Source organism: Phaenicophaeus curvirostris, chromosome 1 (assembly GCF_032191515.1).
Source record: "Phaenicophaeus curvirostris isolate KB17595 chromosome 1, BPBGC_Pcur_1.0, whole genome shotgun sequence".
Classification (NCBI taxonomy): domain Eukaryota; kingdom Metazoa; phylum Chordata; class Aves; order Cuculiformes; family Cuculidae; genus Phaenicophaeus; species Phaenicophaeus curvirostris.
This window is the reverse complement of record NC_091392.1, coordinates 139,266,164-139,290,428: the sequence shown is the minus strand read 5'-3', so window position 1 is coordinate 139,290,428 and position 24,265 is coordinate 139,266,164. Positions and strand designations below refer to the sequence as shown.

Here is a 24,265-nt window from a genome sequence, read left to right as displayed (position 1 = left end):
TTTTCCAACATAGTCTAAAGAAATCAAAGATAATGTATATAGCAGAAATTAACTGTGGGGTTTTATCAGTTCCAAAATGTTTCAAATTAAAAACTGTTACTTATATGTGTTATCCTACTTTTTCTCAGTGAGTATTAAGGCATGTAAGTTGTCTGAACATTATTTCCATGCATGTCCTTAATCCCTACCCTCACAAATGATATCTTGTAGCACTTTTCTTAACTTCTTTTTTTTCCAATGTGTTTTTATTTTGATTAAAGCAAGAGACAAAAATAAAATTACATTTTACAGTAGAGATTGATCAGTGAATTTTTAATAATTTCAACAGAAAATTTTTAGCTGTTTTAAAAGCCCTGGACTTTGCTACAAAGCAAGTTGCAAGTATATGTTGTAGGATACACCTGTGCAAGTCTACATCTGAGCTACTAGCCTTTCTAGGACATAATTTGACTATTAATAGGTGTTCACCTTCTAAAATTTATTTCATTCCATTGACTAGAAGGAGAGATGGGTATGGAAATAAATACATCAACACTGTAGAATGGAAAAGTGAGGTGAGGTGAATCTTGTCTTTACTGACAGGCAGCTCAATGAACACTGGAAAATAATGAAGCCTTATTTCCTACAAATTTGTGACTTAAGTTTAATTGACTTACTGTCCAAGTAGAAAGCTCCAGATGAAGCTTTCTTCCATAATTTATGAAACTCACCTTCATACATTTTTTCAGTGTGTAAAGAAATGGGGGCTCAAACTATACTTTCCCTCACTGGAAATACTAATAGGGTTTCTTTTCCTCTTCCCAGTCACTACCTTTGATGAAATTTCAGGGATTTTAACCATATCTGAGAAATCAATGTTCCTTTCCTTACCATTCTCTCCCTTGACAAAAGTGTTTTAAGTTGATAAGCACATTCAGAGTTATTATGTAAGAAACACAGAGACTCATTCACAGCAGCATAATTTCATGGGAAAATAGATGAAAAGTTAGGCTTCGATGGAAAGAGAAGAATAAAAAGCTTTTCAGAAGGATTCTTTGTTTTGAAACATACTTGCTACATGTAGCTAAGTGATCTTGAGTTGTGCCAACAGCTTACCTTGATATAACTCAAGAAAGATTAGATAAAGGGATCTAGTTTTGCATGTGCTTACATTATATAGTTCTAGTCTCCAACTTATGATAAGAATGCTCATAGGCGTGGGATGGTAACGGGAAAAAGAAAGAAAAGTGAATATAAAAGTCAGCTTGAATTAGCATGCATTTGATTTGAAATTCCATGTAGTCCCTAAAGAATTGTTAAGTTAAATATAAAAGTTAAATTTCAGCTACTATGTTATAAAAAAAAAAAAAAAATTATCACAATTGAATTGCAAATTTCAAGGTGATTTTAACCAGTATGCTGCTGTTGACACTCGCACAGTATACACCTCAGACTTCAATAAGAAACAGAAAAGTGAAGTTCCATTTACCATAATATTTTAAAACAGCTGTTTGACTTAATAAACAATACCTAATAAAGTTAAAATAAAAGGAGCATTTTAATCAGTTATGCTATTCGGATGTGTACCTACTGAACATGAAAACTCGATGAAGTAGGGAATAGTTTATCACTATTGCTCAAAGTGATAATACTTGCTCATGTGGTTTGTATTCTGAATAGTTACATATTTTGAATGATATTCAGAAATCTCACAAAACCAAAAAATTAATATTCCAGCAGTGTACCTTATAACTGAAAAGTAAAATTATTCTTATGACAAAGAATAATATCTGCCAAAATAAAAAGAATGAGTGAATCACTTTGTATGTCTTAGTTGAAAACATTAAACATGAAAAATGTATTTGAGGATTTTTTCTAAATGCAACTACATCATTAGTTTGTACCAAAAATATCATGCTCCGGCAGTTACAATGGGAAAAACAAACTTGCACAAGTGTCACTGAAGTAATGTATGTAATGATAAGCTTCAGCAGATATTTAGTATTTCAAATTCTTCTATGCATTGACATACTAATTGCCATCACTTCAGAATATACACTGACTAAATATACTTTGTGTCAGAAGGAAACACTAGATTCTCTGTACAATATTCAAATCACAGGATAATCTTAGTAACCATTTAAGTTAGAAGATACTTGTTCTGCAGTCTAACTGATAAAATGACAGAACATCAAAGTTGATGCAAACACATGAAGTAATTCTAGATTTAACCAATATATTTTTGAATGTCAGTGTAGCAGCCATGAAGCTTGTTTTCCTTGGTATGCATGTACATGCATTTATGGCAGGAAAAGGAAATCAGTTTACCCTGTAAGACAAAAAGCCCTGCAGGGACAATGAGAAAGATACACATTACCTGCTGCCTATTTCCCACTGTAAAGACCGTAAATCTTGTGCGGTATTCTCAGCATCTGGTGGGGTCAGCTCTACACTCTAATGCAGGTCATGTAGTTTTCCTCCATGTAAGTGTGTATATATATGTATCAAAACCAGAGTTTTCCTCAACTAGGCTGTAATTTAAATTTACTACAGTTTAATGCAATTTCTATTTTGGGCTTCAGCTTGGCTCTCAACCGATTTCTTTTTTATCCTTCAGAGAGCGACAGAAACATTAAAAATACTTTATAACACCAGAGCATTTCATTTTATTGCCCAAAAAAATCACTCTCACTAAAGTCCATTCTTCTGACCTCTAAAGCGAAACTAGAAGACATATTCCTTCCTCATCTTCCCAGAAGAGTCACTGGTTTTGACACGGCTGCCTATACTGTTCTTGGCTATGGAGGCTGCTTCATCTTCCAACTCTCATCTGCTATCTCTTCGTATGTGCATCAGCGTGTCCTCTTGCTGAAGAGATGTTGTCTTTTGTCCTATTCTCCCTCTTCTTTGGCCTCCCAGCTCTGGGCAATTTCACCACAGAATACATACAATTCAATGGTGCTCCTTGTGCTGACAACTCTCTGATCAAAACTGCTCCTATTAAGTGAATATCACTGTCTTCAAATCAAAGTTCAGTGCACTCCTCTGTCAGGTCTTTACTGATGTCTAGCTATCAGTTTACTCTCCATGTCAGGCAGTACAGTTTTCTTTTGTTTCTCCTGCAAAAATTTCCATTTATTTCCATTCTTCATGGCACTACCATTGTACTCATTACCTTCACACATCATTTTAAGCAGTTTGGATTCACATCACTATTAAAAGCTTCACATCCAACCTACATCTAAAACTCTTGTAAATTAGGTCTGTGTAATTGCTCTTTCCTGCCTATCCACACAATTAAAATGCTAAGCTAAGGTTCTCTCATCTCAGTTTCTCAATGTCTTTGTCTCAAGAAATATCAAGGGTTACTCTCCAGCTCCAAAAGCTCGATCATTGCAGGACTGTTTTTGCACCCCTCCACTAGCCGCCTTTTGAAGAAAGCAGAAACTTTGTTAACTTTCGTAGACTATCCCCTCATTAATTACCTGCCTATTCACAATGTTTCCATCCACGACTTGGTGTCAGCCCTCATCACCTTTTGTCGTATTTCTTATTAGTAACTTACTCCCACAGTGTCTCCCAGCGCTGGTAGGGATCCCTTAGATCTGCCTATAAAACTGCATTGCTAGTATTCCTCCACTGTATTTTTGACATGGCACAACTGCCAGTACAGAGTCATCTTCATTGCAGTGGCAGTACTACACTTCTCAGTACTACACTACATTTCTCTCTCAGCTGAACTAACACCACCTAACACAGTGTGTCCAAAACTGAGCTATTTTGAACTACAAAGCAGTCTATACAGTTACCAGAAAGAGATAGGCACTTACATGCATACATGAGCAGAGAGGTGTCTATTTATCTTCAGTTCAATTTCCACATTTGTTCTCATTATACTTAGTAAGTCTGATAAAAGATGTTGCTTCTTTCTACAAATCTTGTGCTTACTATGTCCCCAAAACATGTAGAAATGTCTTGCAAGAGTACAAGCACAGAATGACAACAGAGGCCCCTCACATATAAACACAAATCACAAAAGTCTAGTGTTTCATGACTGAAGGGAAGCCACCTTCAGGGCCAGGCAGAGCTGGTTTTAGAGCGCAATAAAGCAACTCACCTTTGGCAAAGAAAGGTTTATTCTTCCATTTGCCATTCACAAAGTTTTACTGCCACTTCTTCTTACTAATTTCTAGCATAATATCTTTTCCTACATTACTGGGCTAAATAGATTATACTTCTAAGGAGATGCGTTCCCTGTTCCAGCCTTTCAATTTGATACAGCTACTCCTATTTTAGTGCTAAGCTAACATCCGTGCAGATACAACATGACATCTATGAAAACCTTCCATTTATATTGACCATACAGGAAGTACCCAAGGCAGGTTGAACATCTCACTTTAGCAACTTAAATTAGCCTACTCTTTGTATTCATTAGTATCAAACAGTCTTATACTCAGATTACAAGTTGGCTGGAGAGATATTATGTTTTTGAACAGCCATTTTATGGCACCTGGCCTTTTGACTGTGTTGGGCCTTGCCAAGAACTCGGCTCTGTAGTTACTGCAACTGCACAAATCAGCACAATAAACCCAAGGGGAGTAGGCAGCTCTCTGTAGAGAATAATTACATTAATGCAATCCTCATTAAACCACACGCACAATAAACCCATCTTTTACTAGTGCAGTACAAAGCAGAAGCACAGTGTGTTTCTACAGGAAGCCAAAAGAAGCACTTACCAGAAGAAACACAGTACCCTCCACAGAGTTGATATCAAAAGAACAATGACGTGTACTGCAGAAAGAGTTTGCCTTGACTGTTTCTGTTCACAATCATGGCAATCAAGAGCAATTTAGCTACCAAATATTACACTAGCCCCGGAAACTGACAGATAACTCCAACATTTTGTGGAAATGAACTCCTATTACATGAATTTCTAAACCTGCATCTTATTCACAATGAATGTTTTTGTTAATTACATTTCATTTAAACAAGCACTGAAGAAAAAAAAAAAAAAGGTGTTACCAGCGACCAACAGACACAGCTATTCCTAGATTAACCACGTCACTTGGGTCCCAACGGAAGTCAAATGGTTTTAGAGCCATTTGCTGTTTTATAAGGTAGCCTTGTAATCACTTGTCAGCAAGGTACAGCTCTATCTGGCAGAAGACAACTTCTTGCATTAAGTTTCTTGTATCACCTCCTTGCTTATGTCACATTACTGAACCATCTCATAAAGTCTGTATGTAATCCAGCAGTGCCTACAGTAACAGCACACACCTTAAATGTTTGCATTAAGAAATGTGTCCTTTCATAGTAAGAGACAAATGTAAAAGACTTTCTGAAAAGATCATTAAAATGCAAGGAATATGTGTTTTCTTGTTCAACACTACCATTAGCAGCACTCAAATTTCCTCTATTAATGCCTAATCCATAAAGAGGCTTGAGCAACAGCTGAGTTCTTCAAAAGACCACAGTCTGGCCTACATCTGCTGTCTCTCAAGTTCACTGAAGAATGTCCATTAGCTGAGACATATTAGACCATCAATCTACACTTTCAGTAATCACAGTCCTCATTGTTTAGTTTTTAAGAGTGAGCAGGATCAGCCTTGGCAATAACAACAGAACAAAACCAGTTCAGCCTCCAATATTTCCATCTATTTCAGAAACAAGGTTAAGGTCAATGGTGTCTAACATGGACTTCAGCACAATGAACAAAATGCCGTTCCCTCATCCAAAGCACATGTCCCATCTCCTCTGTGCTCTAGTCCAGCTCATGTACCCTATACCCTCTCAAACCTTAGTGATTCTATGATTTTATGATTCACCAGCACACATAAAGTCTGTGGCATGCTGGACAGTGGTAACATACGTTGCCTTAAAATACTAAACTCGGCAATCTCCCACAGTGAAGTGTCCTGAAAAAACAGGTATCCTGAAGGTCTAAGAATTTGTTCCATTGTCTCAAAAGGAGTCTCAGGATGTGGACACACTTCCAGCTTGGATTTTCCAGTGTTTGGCTCCACTGTGCTCATCCTGGATAGACACTAGTTGACAAATTTGCCCTAATCTAAAGCAAAACAAAATGTTTCTTTGGCAAGAAAACACAGGCTTGCTGGTTTGCCACATTCTTCTGTGGTTGCCATTAAAGGTGGGAACCTTTTTCACAGCAAGATAGTTTTCTTGGGATATATGTCATCACACTTACATCAAAGATTGTAGCACAATCTAGAGAGTGTGAGGTAGCTTTACATCAGCAATCAGAGTTACCAGCAGCAGTTTAGTCCCAGCATCATGGAGTTCAATGCATTTATTAGCCATGCAATAACACTGATTATACTCCTATAGGTGATCAAGGTCAGGAACTTCTGCACTACTCTGAAGTCACCTGACATGTTCTGGACTATGGGATACAGCTCCAGATTCAGCCAAACAAACTCAGGCGCATGCTATGTACACATCTACGTGGGAGGTGGCTAACTTATCAGGTCAGTCAGAGGAGACCCAGGCCATACAGTAAATGGAAACTGCAGACGTGTCAATCTCAGCCTGATTACCTGTATTTGGTAAGGTAAGGTGCTTTAGAGACAGAAAAAAAAGTCTTGAAGAGAAAGAGATTTTTTTTAAAAAAAAAAAGTTTAAATAGACTGGCAAAGTAGAAATTGGGGCTATTTTTGTTAACTTTCCTTATTTTTCTATAGTTAAATCTTGCCCTCCTTCCACTATGTGTTTGCAGAAAGATGCACCTCTTTGCACCTTTTACAGCAGTAAAATTAAAAAAAAGCCAGACCAGTGTATTCTCTCCTAGTCACCACAGTGAAATGCCCCCACTGTTATCTAAGACTTATTTACAAAGCAATCCCATTAATCACTTAGCTCTAGAGTAGTAAACAACCCTTTTAACCTTGGATATTTGAGCTCCTTTTAAAGCAAGGATGTCTTAATTTCATAATTCTATGTATCAGGAATTTTCTTGTGTTTACCGTGAACTACAAACTTCCTCATCTTCTGTGGTATACATATGTGTCACTTGAATTAAACAAAGACCAAAGATTTTTTGGCAAAATTAATGAATCTTCATATAAAGTAGCAGGTTCTAGACTAATTCAACTAAGCATGTGTATGTCAGCACAGATAGAAAAATCAGCTGTTGAATAGTTCCAATGATAATCATTTAGGCATTATATTTTCCACACCAAATACTCATAGAAAATAAGAATTAATCTTTTTTTTTTGGATGAATCCTGATCCATACTACTAGAAATATTTTAAAAATGTGTATTCATTGCTTGCTAGCAAAATAGTCCTGTTTTGTTTCTAGCTAATGAACTATTAATATGTCCAACAGACTTTGGTTTTAATTAGATAAAATGTTTTAAGAAATGAAATGTCAATTTGGAATAATGAAACTAAGTTTATATAGTAATGTCTCCATTAGATTCTCTAAGGATACATTCTCCTCCAAAGCTGCTCAAGAAAACAGAGTTTATTGTCAGAGATTCTAGAAATAACAGATGTTTTCCTTTCCAATTACCATTTTTATAACCCAAAACAGCACAACAACTAGATAGCAAAACATACTTTGTGGACACTGGTATATGGAAACATTCCCAAGTGAATTAAATTTTAAGGATTTTCTAAAAAAAAAACGAAACTGGTTGAACAGGCAAACATCATAAATTATACATGTTAAGCTGCAAATTCAAACTTTATTAAGATTCAGCAGTAGCAACTAGAGCAATGATATAGAAGGAAACTAATATTGACTAACAATTTCCTAGCTTTTGTGGATCATATTAGGATGCCACAAAGCTAAAATATTATTCAAGGAATCAATAGGCAATTTTTATAAAAAACACTGCAAATAAAATATTTCACTGGTCTAGTGAGCACAGTGTGTAGTGAAAAATGTTTTTAAATCCCACATATTTCCCAATTTATATTTTTGTTCCAGTCTAGCAGAGCATTTAAACCACCTGTATCTCTTTTATTTTAATGGACTATTCCAATGGTTAAAATGAGGCATATTAGTGGGGAACCTTTAGCCCTTTCCTTATTTTTGTGTATCAGTATGAATTTTTATGTATCAATATGAATTTGACTTATGAAGACAAATTATGTCATGCAATCTACATGACTAAGGCCATGAGAACAGGAAAAAAAATTAATTTCAGATTTACCTTTGAATTTCAGCAGAGCTTGTGTTCAGCAGACTTGCTCATAATTTCAGATCCTTCCAGTTTGTGGTTCAGTCATTTTTTTCATTAATTTTGAAAATCTTATGGAACTATTTCAAATTATCCTGGGTTTAATAAAAGCAATCTTCATTGTAATCTCAATTTAGAATGACTTTTGTGATCCTGAACTATCTGTAACAAGTCTTGGCAATGGTAAAAGTAAAGAAAATTCACAGTTTATGTCATGAAGATGCTGGAAAATAACCAGACAGTATTTGATTTACTCGTTTTGCAACAGGAACTTTTTGATACTAAATGCCACTTAAAGCCCTAACAGCTTTGCATGCATATCAGTATGTGTTTAAAGACAAAATACATTCCCTTTTAAGACTTGTCATGTTTCTATTAATTCCGTAATTTATGACAAGCATCAACACAAACATAGTGATAAAAATACTTTGATTTCAAAATACCATATCATTTTCAACAGTAAATTGTATCTGGTAACAGAAAAATTTCAGATGCTTTCAACAAAGCAGGAAGTTATACGTAAATAGTCATATTTAATGGTGAAATCTTCAAACATTAAGCTCATATCTGGGGTTTAACTGACTGATGCTCCTCATCTAAGTAAAAATAATAGACCACATCTTCAGGAATTTAACAAGGGACATAGGAAGCCAGGCAAAGTTAAAAAGGGAAGTCAGGGTAGGAGGTGTAAGATTATTGTGAGTCTCATGGAAAAGACCTCTCCTGGGACCACAGGTGGTTCCATAATCTATAAACAGCTAATCTTGCATTCCTTGTGCAGCAAAAATTCCCACTAGCCAATAAAAGTTTTCTTTGAAGTTCTTTAAAACATTTTATTTTATGCATAATCAGACTTGAAGATTATACAGATCATGTCTATCAATAATGAATGTTTTTAACAGAAGTTATTCTCATTGAGTTTGAAACTAGCAGCAGATGTGCATCATGAGATTTTTATTTTAATATATTGTCATCTAAATCTGATAAAGGCAGAAGTTAAATAAAAATATGTTATATGACAACAGAGTCATGAAAATGCATTCAAAAATTTCTCTGAGAATTTTAAGGTGAAGCAAACATTGTAAAAGTGTTATTTCCAACCTACTACATGACTGACTGGTAAAGAATTGTGGGTTGTTACACTGGGCAAATGTTGCCTGCTTGCTGCAAATAAATTTTTTGTTATGTAATGTGAACTACAACAACTATGACTGGCCACCTAAGCATTCACGCACAACCTTCACCAAGACTGCACCAATCAGACACAGTAGGAGAACCTCTTTCAAGCCCCTGTATTCCCAAGGAATTAGACCTTTGTCAGCATACAGCTTCACTCCCCTATGAACTGCCCTTAATGGTCATCTCAGTGTTTAGAGGGGAATCATACATGGAGAGAAAACAAGACAAATGAGTGAGAGCTGCCCAGTTCTGCTGAAGTGGAGGTCCTGTTCTGTCCTCACCCTGCAGCACCAAGGACAGCACCTTCACTAAAGCCCTCACCAGCAAGCTGGGCCCAACAGCATCATGTCTTAAAAGCAAAAATCATAACAAAACCATCATCATTCCCAAAACAGCAGGTGGGTGGCTGGAGAATGAGGTTAACATATAAAGTCCCTTTGATTTATTTAGCCAGATGAAATATAGATGTGAACACAGCCCAGACAGATCCTGCTGAAAAGTCCTGATCATTGACCGAATGACCATTTAGGTGGTTGGGAACAACTAGGTCTTTATCTCTGTCTTTCTCACCATTCTCACATAACTCTTAGGGACAGGAAAACATTATATACTGCTGGGTAGGAAATAATAAGGGGAGATATATGAATAGAGAGATATTAAGAGGCAAGAAGAAAGAGAAGAAAGTAGAGAACAAAATGAATATAGATGAATATGTTGCAGTATCTTAAGTTGAGTTTCAGTGTATATAATTTTTCAGTGTACATATTTTCTACATTAATATGCTTCTGGTTTAGTTATTGCTTATTTTTCTCTTTTGCATTTTCTTTAGAAGAAATTCTGCACAATGTCAGTGTATGCATGATGAGAAATTTATTCTGGGATTCAGTTCCAGATTCAGAAACAAGCAGATAGGAACTATCTATGAAAGGGTTTTTTTAAGTTCTCAGAGCAGACAGTGGAAAACCTAGTCAAGACAGTAAGCAGTATGTAGAGCAGATGTGTCTACTGCAAGATGAGACAAATCATGTTAGATTCCTTCAAGTCTATTGTGAGATGCTCAAATCAGTTGCTTAAACAAAGGCATGCAGTGCTGCTGGAGATGTGAAGGCTGTCTTACTCAGCTTCCAGTTGCCACTTGAGGATGGCATGGGTCCACGGATCTTATGTCATGTCTGTCAGACCCATGAAGATATCCTGAATACAGGACTAAATAAATAAGCGTGTCTAGGCAAGTGAATAAAGAATTACATCCCAAATGGGAGCTCCAATGGGAGCTTAGATGACTAGCTCATATCACACCAGGTATTTGAATTGAATCAGTATCCCATCTTCAGGTAAACTATTTGTTCTACACTTTTCTGGAATAAAAATAACCCACAAAATATAGCGCTTGCATTGCTCAGCTATTTTTGAAGATTGCATTAGGATGGTTTGAAGGCAAAATTATTTCCAAATTGATGTAGGTTTGATCTACACGTTTTTCAATTAAAGTGTTAATTAAAAATTTGAAATATTAACTTTTAATTAAACACATTATATTAATGTAAAATTACCTCGTTACTATGCTTTTCACAGACATAACCACATTCATGCATAAATTCCACTAAAAATTGTCAAAATAAATTAGTAGCTTTATCCTTTAGCTCTCGTGAATCAGTAAGTAGTAAAAGTAATGTGTCATTTGTTAGTAATTCTTTTGTATATGTGCTATAGAGCAGCCTTTATTGAAAAGCTGATAAAAATTAACTATGTATATGGTTTACCTAAGCTACCATTTGCATTATTTAGCTTTAAGACACGACAGTAAATGGTTATTTTTAGTTAGCTGAAAGAAACAAGCTTCCAGAATGTAATTTTTCCTATCTCAGGATATCTCTTTAAGATTTCAGGACAAGCGTTCCCTTTTCCTCTCCACTCTCTGCAGAAATAATATAAATGAATAGGCTGAATTAAATGCATGAACTCAGATGTGGTGAATCACATTTCAAGTATCCTATTTCTAACAGTTGTCTTGTTGTTTACAAGGAAAATTCTGCAGTAACACAACCATAGGGAAAACCTCTAACTTTTGTGAGGTGAAGGTTCACCCAAAAAGTGAACCAAAAACTTAATAACTCGGCTGAACTTTTTAAAAAATACTTCATATAATTCATACTCATGAGTTTAGGTATACAGTTTTTTGCGGTGTGTCTTACTGCTCAATATACACAAGAGAGAACAGCTTGCAGACAATGCTTATGTTGGTAAATCATCTGCTTTTCAACTGTCCTGCGCAGCCTCCCTAGGGTGGGGTGAAAGGGAGTCCAAGGCCACAAGCTCCAGGAAGCTCCAGAGGAACTCCTCCACCCAGAGGCTCGGAAAATCTCAAGATGTTCAGAAAAACATGTTGTACATGAGACAGTGGTGTGTTTTAATAAAAAGTGGATTTTAAAAATTGTCATCTGGATGTAAAAAAGGAATTTAATCATTTCTCTATACCACAACAGTTCAGAAATCAGCTGTTTTTCTGAAGTGCTTTTCAAATTTGTATATAATCAGAAAACTTAAACATTTCTAAATTTGTAATTCTACTCCATCTACAACAGTAATTTCCACAAGCAGTAGCTTATCACACTTTTCTTAATCATTTCTGTAATAGTTGTAGATTAATAAAATAGAATGTTGATTAATAGGATCATATTCACTGCCTCAAAAATTATGGAAAACTGACCACTCATTTGGAATATTTTTCTATCTCTTCCTAACTAAATAGTCATAAAAATTTATATTTTTTATGGCAGTTTATTCTGTGCATACAAAAGTATCAATTATTTTTAAACTCTAAACTAAGAGAAGGCATATTGTCTGTCACTGAAGTTTTGAGTCTGACATCAATTTAAGTTCTCCCATTAAAAGGGAGTCATTAGAGCAACACGAAGACTTACACAATCAATCTGTCAAAAAGATATTCCTGTAAAAACTTTAAAAAGAAAAACTTTCTTGTCAAAGAGGCACAGATTGTAGGTGACAGGCTTTAACTTTAAAATTAAAGCCCTGAGATCCCAAAGACCCTGCTTTGCTTCCATATCCATGGTAAATAAAAGTGTTTTTTTGAAAAAAAAATAACATTTAAGTAATAAAATGTCAAAGATTATGTATTATACAGAAATACTTCTATGTTTCTCATCATATTAGCTCCAGGGCCAAATACTCTCTATAGTGATAGGTCTGAAAATCAGACATAATCGATACTTTCTTTATTCTCATAAAGTTCATTTAACTGTATAACATTGAAAAAATTATTATATTAATGTACTAATTTCCACATGCTTGTTGCGCTAGTCAATGGAAATTGTGCATAGGAGTATCACTACCAACAACAATCCAGTGTCTTCTGAATTTTACTAAAAGATACCACCAATACCAGTAAGTTCTCAGCGAAACAGTGAAAGCAGAGGACTCTATAAGAAGTAAACCTGTATTTGGATGCTCACAGTCACTGCAAATAGTCTTTACTATAAGCAGATTTCATTTTCTTCAAATTTTGCAGGATTTTGGCTTTTGCTGCTTTGGAATGACCTCAATCTTGTCCTCTCTCTCCCTGGTTTGATTATTCATAGCTATGCTCCTCACCTTCTTTCTTTTAACATTTCATTTATCACTGTCACTACAGACAGACCTTCTGCATTTGCTGAGAAAGGCACCCTTTTCAGACTTAAGAAGATCCTCATTACATTCGGAGAAGTAAAAGTGTAATTCAGCCTATTTCAAGAGACACTTTCAGTCACAATGAAACAAATCAATAAACAAAATACCCATGAATAGTGGGGATAGTATCTGAGGAGCAATCAAATTAACTTTTTGAAATAGTCCTGACAGTACCTGGGCAAGGCAAATATTCACATTTATTTAACAAACTAAATAGTTTTTCAGTTCAGCTTCTGAATTCACTTTTCAAAAGGCAAGAATTAAAACAAAAGACAGCAATTCAGATCCTTTTCAGAAGACACTCTGCAGGAATAAAACAAAAAAGAGTAAGACCAAGAGAAGAACATGCAGTAGCCACTGACTTTGTCACAGAGAAACAGAAAAAGACATGAAAGAAACCTTAAACATTAAACCTTAAAGAAGTCAAGAAATACACATGGCTGTAGATCTATTGTAAAAAGACAAAAAAAAATCCATTAACTCCTGTTCCATGCACAATCTATACACACAGAAATTGGAATATTTAGCATGATTGCTACTAGCTCATTTTTTCTTCTTTACATGTGGTCTATCTGCAGTGGCCTCAATGGCCACAACACATGGCTACCTAGGCAGGATCTTATCTGAGCACTTGAATGACAGAAAACACAGCTCTTACACTTGCCATAAGAGAAATAGCCTTGGGTTCAGCCATGTCAACCCCAAAGCTAACCTCGGTATGATTTTGGATCAGATGTCACTCAAGAGCAAGTAATGCACCATAGTCAAATTAATTAGTTGCCAGTAGACATATGCAAACTAGTATCAAGTATAAGACCCCAACAAAGATGGGTTTGCCCTAGAAAGTCAGAGGGAGAGGAAAGGGCTTTGTACTTCACTGAAGCACTTACTGTTACATCAAGCACAGGAGGTGGATGACTCCTACAAAAATAAATAAATGGAAGGGAACTTGTATTCTGATTAAGGAAATAACAAGGTTATCTCCTGCCTGAGAATAGAATTTTCCAGTGAAAAATAAAACCACTCAGGACTGATTGAACCCTGATGGTCACAGGGAGAGGGAGCACAGTAGCTGATGCAACTTCGGAAGTAATCTGCACATTTCAGAAAACTAGACTTGTAGCAGCATGGAGTCATTTTTTAAAAAAATTATATGTAACATTTCTTATCACATTTTACCACCATAGTTTAAAATACACCAAAAGCCTCCTACATCTGTGGCAAACACCTCCTTTTTAAAAATATTTTCTAAATTAAATTAAGTAAAATTTAGATTTTACATTATTAGATTTTTCCCCCCTTGTATAACGTACTGCTCTTTTACCACTACACAACACTCAGGTCAACTGGGCACCACACCTAACAAAAGCAGAGCCTTTCATTTTCCATATGGCACATGAACTGATAGTGTAACAAGAAAAAATACAAGCCAGCTGTTAGCTCAAATACATGGTGGGGGTGGGAGGGGAAGCAGCAAACACTATTTCAGTCCTACTTTTCTAGCCAGAAATATTCCCATAAACTTAGCTAGCAAAACAAGCTGGCAAAATGATGTGGGCATGACCATTGGTGAGTGGAGTTACTCAAAAGTGACTGTCAACACACTCTCCTCTCTTCCTTCGCACATGGACCTACTCATGACTCGTAAGGCACTAGCAAACCTTTTTATTTAATGATCTGCAATGAAACACGAGTGCTAGACCACAACAGCAGCAGAGATATGGACACTAACTCTTGACACATGGCCCACATTCTCATTGTTACTACTGACATTGATTAATTATCTAGGAAAATAATGCACTGACCTCTTTTAACTGCAGAAAATCTCTGATTTAATAGGCTCCAGGTTTTTTAAATTTTTAAATCACAGTCATGACAAGTCTAACAGCATAATGGAATATGTGACCTTCATTTTGTGCCTTTTAGCATTTAACAAAAGCATATTTACCTCAATGCAAAAGCAAAAGGGCTCCAAATTAATTCCTGACTGGATGCTGTAGAAGTTTAATTAACTAAAGAGCCTTCTTATTTTCACTCCAGATGCCCCTAGAACTAGATACACCTATGTCAGTTATAACTAACCACAAAATTCTATACATTCTGATATAGTACCACTCAAAATAGTTTTAGAGAGTCTGGTGGAAATCAAACTTTTATGTCTTTTTTACCCTTGAAGGAACACACAATATCTTCAAAATCTTTGCATAAAATACTCTGTATAGGAGTTGAACTGCATAAATTATAGAATCATAGCATCATAGAATGGTTTGGGTTGGAATGGACCTTGAAGATCATCCAGTTACAGATTCCCTGCCATGCGTGGGGACACCTTTCACTAGTTCAGGTTGCTCAAAGCCTCATCCAACCTGGACTTGAACACCTCCGAGGATGGGGCATCCACGACTACTCTGTACAACCTGTTCCAGTGCCTCACCACCCTCACAGGAAAAAATTTCTTCCTAATAGCTAATCTAAATCTCCCTTCTTTCATCTTAAAACCATTACTGCTTATCCTATCACTACACCCACTGATAAAGAGGCCCTCCCTGTCTTTTCTGTAGGCCCCCTTGAAGTACTGGATATCTGCCTTATGACACTGCCATAAATATCTAGAAATCATTACTGTTAAAATTATTTTCATTCCAAGTGCTGTTGGGAAGTTGTTAGATATTGATGCAGTTAATAGTCTGAATTTAGAAAAGGTGACCAAGGTTATAGTTAGTATTACAAAAATATAGATATACATTACATTTACCAGTCTCTTCACTGTTCACTGATTGGTGTGGAAGTGTTAAATTACTTTGCGTTGCTTGTGACTTACAGCACCCACTGCATGCAATTTCTAACAAAGCAGTCTACAAACATGATCACTTCTTTAACCCGTACATCTAGTAGGAGCACTAGTGTGATCATAAGTTCTCTAATAACAAACCTAATTATTCCATCCTTGTTGGAGGCAATTATAATGTTTTGCAGAATAAACTGGGACTGGTATTTTGCAAAAAATAAAAATTAAATTATCAGTTGGTTCTAGAGTGATCTGAAACAGCCTTTCTTTCTATGCCCTGTTTATATGTGGGTCTTTATTTTCCATATTAATTTTAGTGATATGTAATATTACTAAACAAAAAATACCTGCAAGAAGCAGATGGGTAATTTTATGCATATTATGCTTATATATAATATTCCATGTGAAGAATAAAGGTACATCTGGAAATACATGAGAAATTTGAGGACTCTGCATCTATGCAAATTTTAGGGAAGAGCTTTTAGAATTACACGCATTACTCATTTGGATCAGAGACCAATGTTCTTTAGATCTTGTCCTGAGATATTTCTAAATTTAACCTTTCAAATTTATGAATTTCTAAAGATCTAAAATATTTTGATTTCCAAATAACCATTGATTTTCAAAAAACTAAAAACCCGAACCTTCATAGAACATCCCTGTCCTATTTGGTGCACACTTTCTTCCAATTTATATCTCCGTGAAACCCACAACAACAAGGTTTCGGAAATTCATGATATATGCAAAAGAGCAGACTTTAGAATGCAAGCAGTGATTTGGCATTTTCTCTATTTTTTCATAACCATTTATATCAGGAAATAGTCTGGATTTCATGGCAAATAAGCTGCAGTTGTATAAGGCTAGAAACAGTGCTAGTAGAATGGCAAGATCCTGAAGACCTATGAGGATTATATCTCACATCTGCTAAATACTGTGCAACACTGCAAACTTTTCCTATGAAGCCCAGTGAAACACTGGATCTTTGCACCTGCATTCTAAATGCCCTTTTTCAAAATCTTAGGGGATGAAACACACACATTTCATAACTTTAAAAGATAAAACAATGAAAAATGTTTTAATACCTCAATCACTTAGCCTTATTTTAAGCTTAGTAAGATGATAACTATTTATACCCCATGTAGCTTTAATGGAAACTGATAATCTAGAAGACTTCATGGCAGAAAGAAAAGGAAAAAAAACTCAAGACTTTTATGTCCATAGGCCAAAAAATTCGAAGACACTGGCTTTAATTAGAAGATATTGGAGCATATTAAGCTCCATGAAAAAAATTCACAATACAGATAAATAATATTTCAAGCTGTAAAAGGAAAAGTTTTCATATTTAAAGGCTCAAAATACTATTTTCTCCTTTTTTTCCTAAAAATAAACAAGCTAAAAGAAATTCATTTGTATTTGCACTAACAGTGTTTCTTGACCTTAAGTAAAATCAAAAAACACTCAAAAATATTTCCATAATTCAGGAACTGGAGGTATTATACTTAAAATGTTTTGTACCCCAAGAAGAGTTACTTTCATGGGGTTTGACACAAGCTATACAATTATTTAAAATATGCAGAATTCACTTTATTCAACTGCCACAGATGTCAATGCAACATTTGTTTGTTTGAGAACAGTCGTTCAACATTGACAGTTTAAAAATCTTGCAATGATTGTTCTTGGATAGCTCAAAGTATACTGGTATTCTTCTTAGCAAGAACCTAATATTGAAAGATTTATACATGCTCAACTACATTCCTACTTCAGTGAGTGATCAGATGAAAGTTAGCTTAGCCCTTCCTTGCATAATAGTGAAAAGGATATTAAAATATATTGCCCCTCATCACAAGAAGGATGTTGAGGCTGTGGAGTGAGTCCAGAGAAGAGCAACGAAGCTGGTGACAGGGCTGGAGAACAGGTCTTACGAGGAGTGGCTGAGAGAGCTGGGGGTGTTTAGCCTGGAGAAGAGGAGGCTGAAAGGAGACCTCATTGCTCTCTACAACTACCTGAAAGGAGGTCGTGGAGAGGAGGGTGATGGCCTCTTCTCCCAAGTGGCAGGGGACAGGACAAGAGGGAATGGCCTCAAGCTCCACCAGGGGAGATTTAGGCTGGACATTAGGAAAAAATTCTTCACAGAAAGGGTCATTGGGCACTGGCACAGGCTGCCCAGGGAGGTGGTTGATTCACCTTCCCTGGAGGTGTTTAAGGGACAGGTGGACGAGGTGCTAAGGGTCCTGGTTTAGTGATTGATGGGAATGGTTGGACCCGATGATCCAGTGGGATTTTTCCAACCTAGTGAATGTATGATTCTGTGAAATCTAAATTACTTTTGTTAAAATCTGTTCCTTAAGTCTCATGATGGAGATTTTTATATGTAGTTTCGTTTCAAATTAATTATTTATGTGAGCTATTAAATAAACAAAAGAAACCCTACAACTTCTAATATTTTCCTTTCATATGTAAAGAAATTAAGATAAAGAAGAAAGCAGGGTCTGGTAGAAAGAGAGAGAGAAGTTTTATGGAACAAAATTTGTGGAAAATCTTGCCCAAACTGGAATTGTATGTTAACATGTTTGTTGAGAGGGTTTTGCTCAAGTGTTGCATTTGCACTTATTTGAACAGAATAATTCTGTTATCATGTAAAATATTAATATTTAATCCAGAATCAATTACTTTTCCTTACTGACCATAAGAATAGTGGAAAATGAGATTAAGCTAATTTGGGTATTATAATTATTAAACTTTTACTCAACAGTCCATTGAATATTCATTACGTACTTTGAACATCCCAAAAGTCTGTCTTCTGGAGCTGCAGAGTTGATCAGAAAGCCCACAGATGAATTGCATTCAGGTGTTTGGATGCTACATTGCTCAACTGAAGCATCCATCACCAAAATTCACCCCCAAAATAGTAGAGCTGGTTTTATTCTGGTCAGAACCAGTCTTAAAGCAATAACAGTGTTTGGCATAGGGTGGTGTTAACAGCAAGAAAATAGGAAAAAGTGTCACTAAATTAACAGGAACTAACAGGACTTCAGCTGTCCAACCCATAATCAAGTAGAGACGTTTACATGCCTTTACAGAGCCCAATGTTTTTCTAGAACAGTTATTTTCAATAAGTTGTGTTAATAGGATGTACAGGGGCTAGCAAAGCACATCACATTTGTCCTCCTACATGCATGATTGACAGTTCTCACAGGAAGCACTGCTTCACAGTCTTTATGGGTGAGTGCTCAAGCAGGGATAAATGGTACATCCTACTGTAAATATTTTTGCTGTGAATATCTCCCAAGACAAATCTTATGGTGAAAGAAAATTATTTCCTAAGCTGTTATCAGAATCCAATATTTTTGACACTTCCAAATTATTGTTACCCCCAGCAAAGACAGAGAATATTACTTCAGATCTTCAGATGACATATAAAGGGAGAGAAATTACAGAAAAATGCAAAATCTGAAAATACACACAGTGCTTTTGGGATCATCCCCAGCTAACCTTACCACTGTAATTCAAATTAGGTCTTTAAGTTCATACCCTGTTCCTCTGGGCAGACTGATTTCCTCATGTATTAACATACTATACTCTTATCCCATTACATAGAGTCATCCAATCCATTTTTCTCTTACATACATATCACGCACTATGATATATTCACAGTCAGCCAAAATTTGCTTGAAATAAAATTACAGTATTTCCCATAATATCCACTTTTTTTTTGTGTTAAATAGGTTCAGCATTTATCTGTGATTTTTTTAATCACATCATGCATCACAAACCCACAGGGCTATTGGTATGGAATTACAATAGGATGAAGGAATTTGACTTATTTTATGTTTGAAATATGTATCTTTATATGGTAATAAATGCCTCTCTTAAAAGGAAAATTAAAATCAAGCTGGAAATTTTATTAGCGAGTGGAATCAGATAATTGAAGCCCCTACAGCAATGAACACTTCTTATGCTATGAAGCTGGAACCAAATTTTTCGTAGGTAACAAAAAGATTTCTGTGGATTGTTTTCATATTCTACAGGGTGGAATGACCAAGTGGAATATTATATTGCAACAAACTCAGAGATGTAATAGTAAAATTAAAAAAACTAACATAAAACTTAACTAAATTAAGCATTTAGATTAGAAGAGAGATCTGCAATGCTGTTTCTTCTATCTTATTTATTGAGAAAAACAAAGCTCTATTGATTACTCTCTAGTCTTAATTGATATAAAATCCCTGTGTTGAGCTCTGGAGATCATTCAGACAACAAGACTATACTATCTTTATCTGACCATTTGCCAAGAGAAATAGTACTGTCCTACATTTGGGGTTTTCCTTTGTGTTAAGGTCTTATTTCTGATTTAATATTTCTCTGACAACTACACTAAAAATCATAACATGCATATTATATTTCCCTACCTCTTGCTTATTCATTTATGCCGTCACTGAGCAATTACCTTCATATTATTAACAAAACTGATGTTTTCTACAGGGTCAGGACCACCAAAAACTTGCTTTTCTCTCCAGGGGTATAATGCTCATTAGTTTGCTCTGATGTTTAACCTTGACCACATACAGTTAATATCCCATTGTTTTCTGTCTCCTTTTTTTTACCTTACTGACTCACAACTATTTCTGGGTTTACCACTTCAATATTTACCTTTGTGTCCACCCTCCAATTCACTTAATATATCACATAGCACACCAATTCCCTTTTATCTCTGCCCATCAATGTATGTTTAATAGAAACATATTGTAAGAAAAGTATAAGAACTTGGGGGGAGGGTTGGACAGGAAGATACAAGGGACAGACAAGACACAGATATACTCACACTCAAGTAAATACCATGATGAAAGTTGAAAAAGACTTGGATTTAACAGTGGAGAGTAAATTAAATAGATATTTGTAACAGCCTAGATTAACAATGAAAAAGCAAATAGCTACGTATTTTTTATTTAATCTTATCACTGTAAAACGATAAAAAATAACAGGACTCTGCCTGGAATATTGTGTTCAGTTCTGTCTTCTGAATTACTAGAAGGATAGTGAAAAATTAGGATAAGACTTTTTTTCAGGAGGGAGGATTAAAACACATTATGAATACAGTGTGTTGAAGAGGTTTACAAGGGGGAAAAGGGGTGCAATTTGTAGGGACTGACTCCAAAAATTCCAGAACATATGTAAGCAAATTGCTGCTTCTGAGCTAGGTCTAATACTTTCAGTTTTCTTTTTGTCTTAACATTGCTTTCTTTCCTTTGAATTTGAAGTAGTCCAAATGAACCATTCAGTGGTGGTTATTCATTATTTGCCTTCAGATTTCTGGGGCTGGCTAAAAGTTAAATCTCAGAATGGCTGATCTTAGAAGGCACCACTGGGGATCACATACACTCTGGGGAACACCACTAGTGATAGGCTTCCAGCTGGACTTTGTGCTGCTGATCACGGCACTGACAGCCTCCAGTTTTTCCATGTCCTTTGTCAGCAGGTCATTTCCCCATTCAGTGGCAGGCTCACATGGATCCTAACGTTCCTTTCGCTGCTCATAGCCCAGTAGAAAACCCTTTCTGTTGCTCTGCTACCACCCATAGCAGTTTCAAAGATAAACATATTTTTGTGATGATAAAATTAGTTTATTACAATAGTTGTATATTCTTAAGGATATGGGAATCTTTCTGTTTCAGTGGAACATAATGAAGTCTCAAGAAAAGCTCACAAGGGCTAGAAACAGCAAGGTGAATTCATACCAAGGAAAAGACCTTTTCTTACAGACAATCTGGCTCCTTTCCTTGTGAGTACTATTCAGACATAATTGGTGTCTACACGTGTTGATAGGTAGTATGAGAGAAGAGAGCAAGATCTGATTGCATTCTGGATAAGATACTTGTTTACACTGGCCAGCATACTCAAAGCCACTGCTGAAAAGACTAGTTAGGCTTTACACACTCCTTGTTTCTCTTTAGATACTCAATAGGTATCATGGATTCTTTAAGAACATTTCATTACTACACCTGCAGAGAAGACACATTGTTAATACTAAATAAATGTCAAATCCCTAAATGACAAGTTGAATATCTGAGAAACATGAACAGAAAAATTCACAAGCCCATTACTGCTATTTTAACATTTTTTTATATAAGGGCTTGACTTCCAAGAAGTCTGTTAGCTATCACTGCACACTATGTAAGACTGTACTGCCGTCTCAAAGGTCCAGACAACCAAAACCTTGATTTGATAGGCAGTCTGTCTTTCTAAAAAATATTGTTAGAACACTATGAGTGAAGAGATAAAATGTGTTATGATCATAGCAAGAATTTTAGCAGGAACAGTTCAGACCACCATTTTTTAGGTTTATCATTGGCTTTGCTCCAGACACTCCCATATGATTAATCACGTTAACTATGCACGTTTGAAGTCTTTGAGGTAAACAATATAAAGGAAAGCTGATAGATCTGAGAAACTAAAATAAACAACTTAAAGAAAAAAAAGAGAAAAAAAATATTGGTGTGAACTGAACAGTGTCCTTTGCCCTAAATATGCAGAAAAATAAGCAAGGAATTATGTTTTAGTTAAATAAACTACAATTTAAACTTTAACTTCAGTTCTAGTCTTCTATTTGTCAGTTTCCGTTTACAAGTTTCAACCACAGTCTCAAAAACTAGAGGTATTTGGAAAGATGATAAACTGTTCTTTGTATTAAGAACATCGAGTACATCCTGTCCCTTAAAACATGCTGATAAATAAGCTGTAGATGAATTTCTATAATTAAACAATTATTAATTAAGGAAATATTAAACAATTTCAGCTGCTGCTAGATGCTCCTTGCACTTCCACTCAGTGCTAAGCAGCAGGTTGAAAGAAGTAATTTTTTTTAGATACACAGTTTTACTCATGGGATCATGGACTGAAGTTCTACTCAATCTAAACTGACACATCTCACTTTCTTCTGGTGATGGAATGTGCATGATAATGTGCAGATGAGAAATTACGTTTAAAAGTATTTAACAACAGAGCAAAAATTTAGTATTGCTACAGAGCTGAAAATAAGATTGAGGGTGATTAAAGCAGGAATTTCTGAGTTTTGTTTCTCCTGGGGTTCCACTGTACTCCCACCACCCTTATGGATTCTATCTGCAGTATGCAAAACCAAAATGATTTGCCCTCCACCCACATTTTGGTTGCCAAAACCAAATTTGGAACACAGATCTAATTTATAGACCCTTTACAGACGTTTTCTTAAGAGGATCTGTTGTTTGCCTAGAGAGAGGAAAAAAAAAAAGATAGATTTAAGGTGAGACATTTAAAAATTGTACCTGAAAAACTCCATGAAAGAAAAGCCATAACCATGCTGTTCAGCAATTCCTGCACAAACAACATTTGCGGATGCTCCAATCAATGTTCCATTACCTGCGATTCAGAAAATAAATACCAGTTAATAGTTGTATTCTGTTTCCTACCCTTCCTCTGTTTATTCTGTGCTAAAGTCCTAAGATGTACTAGTTAGAAAAGAAAAATCAGTTCGTGTTGCATAGTCTTGAAACATGCAGACAGTATCTCTAAAACCTATACATAGCTCCACACTTTGAAAGATAAGGCTAGTATCATTTTCTGATTCTACACAAGCCAAAAAAATAGGAAGGGAACACAAAACTAATCTAGCAGTTGTCAAAATTACACCAGAGACTTGCTTCAGATAAACTTGCTGATATTTGATTTTACATACGAGAAGGTGCTATCAGATGATCTGAAAACAAAGGATGAAATACTTCGAGGTTGATGAGAAAAATGGATGACTTTTTTCCTTAGCAAAGTTGACATTGAAAAATTAGTGTCTTTTTTTTCCAGAAAGGGCAACAAATTTTTAAATCTGGGAGGAGGGAAGTGAATGAGTTTGAAACACATTAAGTGGAACATTGGAGGGGAATGGTTTCACATCTCCCTGCTAAGGCAAAAGGATCACCACAGATACAAAGTTTGCTTACCAAACACGGTGGTTCTTTATTATACAAACAAACATAACAATAAACATCAACAAACTACACCTAATTTCTTAAGAGAGGGAGACAAGCAAAGGAAAATAACCCTTATGTTTATAATACACATCTATCCTCTTGAAAACTACATGCTTCTCTTTGCTTCTAAGCTTTTTCCAGTAACAAACCTATTCCTGTGTTGTCTAAACTTTCAAGAGTCTGGCAATATAGAGAAAGCAGGTATTCAGAGCTCAGAAAGATCAACCCATTTTCTACAGTTTTCCCATGAGTCATACCTCAGACTTAAGAAATGCTGTATACTTGACTTTCCACAAAGCAGATGTCTTCAGCAAATGTTTCTGATCTAAGGCACGACTCAGGAAGTGACAGTGACTCCTACATTTTATTTCTTAACTGAAATTTTGAACAAAAGAAGTAACAATCTAGGAGAGGGTTTTTTTATACTA

General features: G+C 35.7%; 1 protein-coding gene across 1 annotated transcript in view; it reads right to left on the bottom strand.

The window, feature by feature from the left end:
• OCA2 (OCA2 melanosomal transmembrane protein) overlaps positions 1-24,265 on the bottom strand; it is a 188,637-nt gene that overhangs the window by 10,401 nt on the left and 153,971 nt on the right. Inside the window, exon 23 of the mRNA XM_069876050.1 lies at positions 23,139-23,232. Coding sequence (XP_069732151.1) covers positions 23,139-23,232 — 94 coding nt within the window. The remainder of the gene's footprint in view (positions 1-23,138; positions 23,233-24,265) is intronic.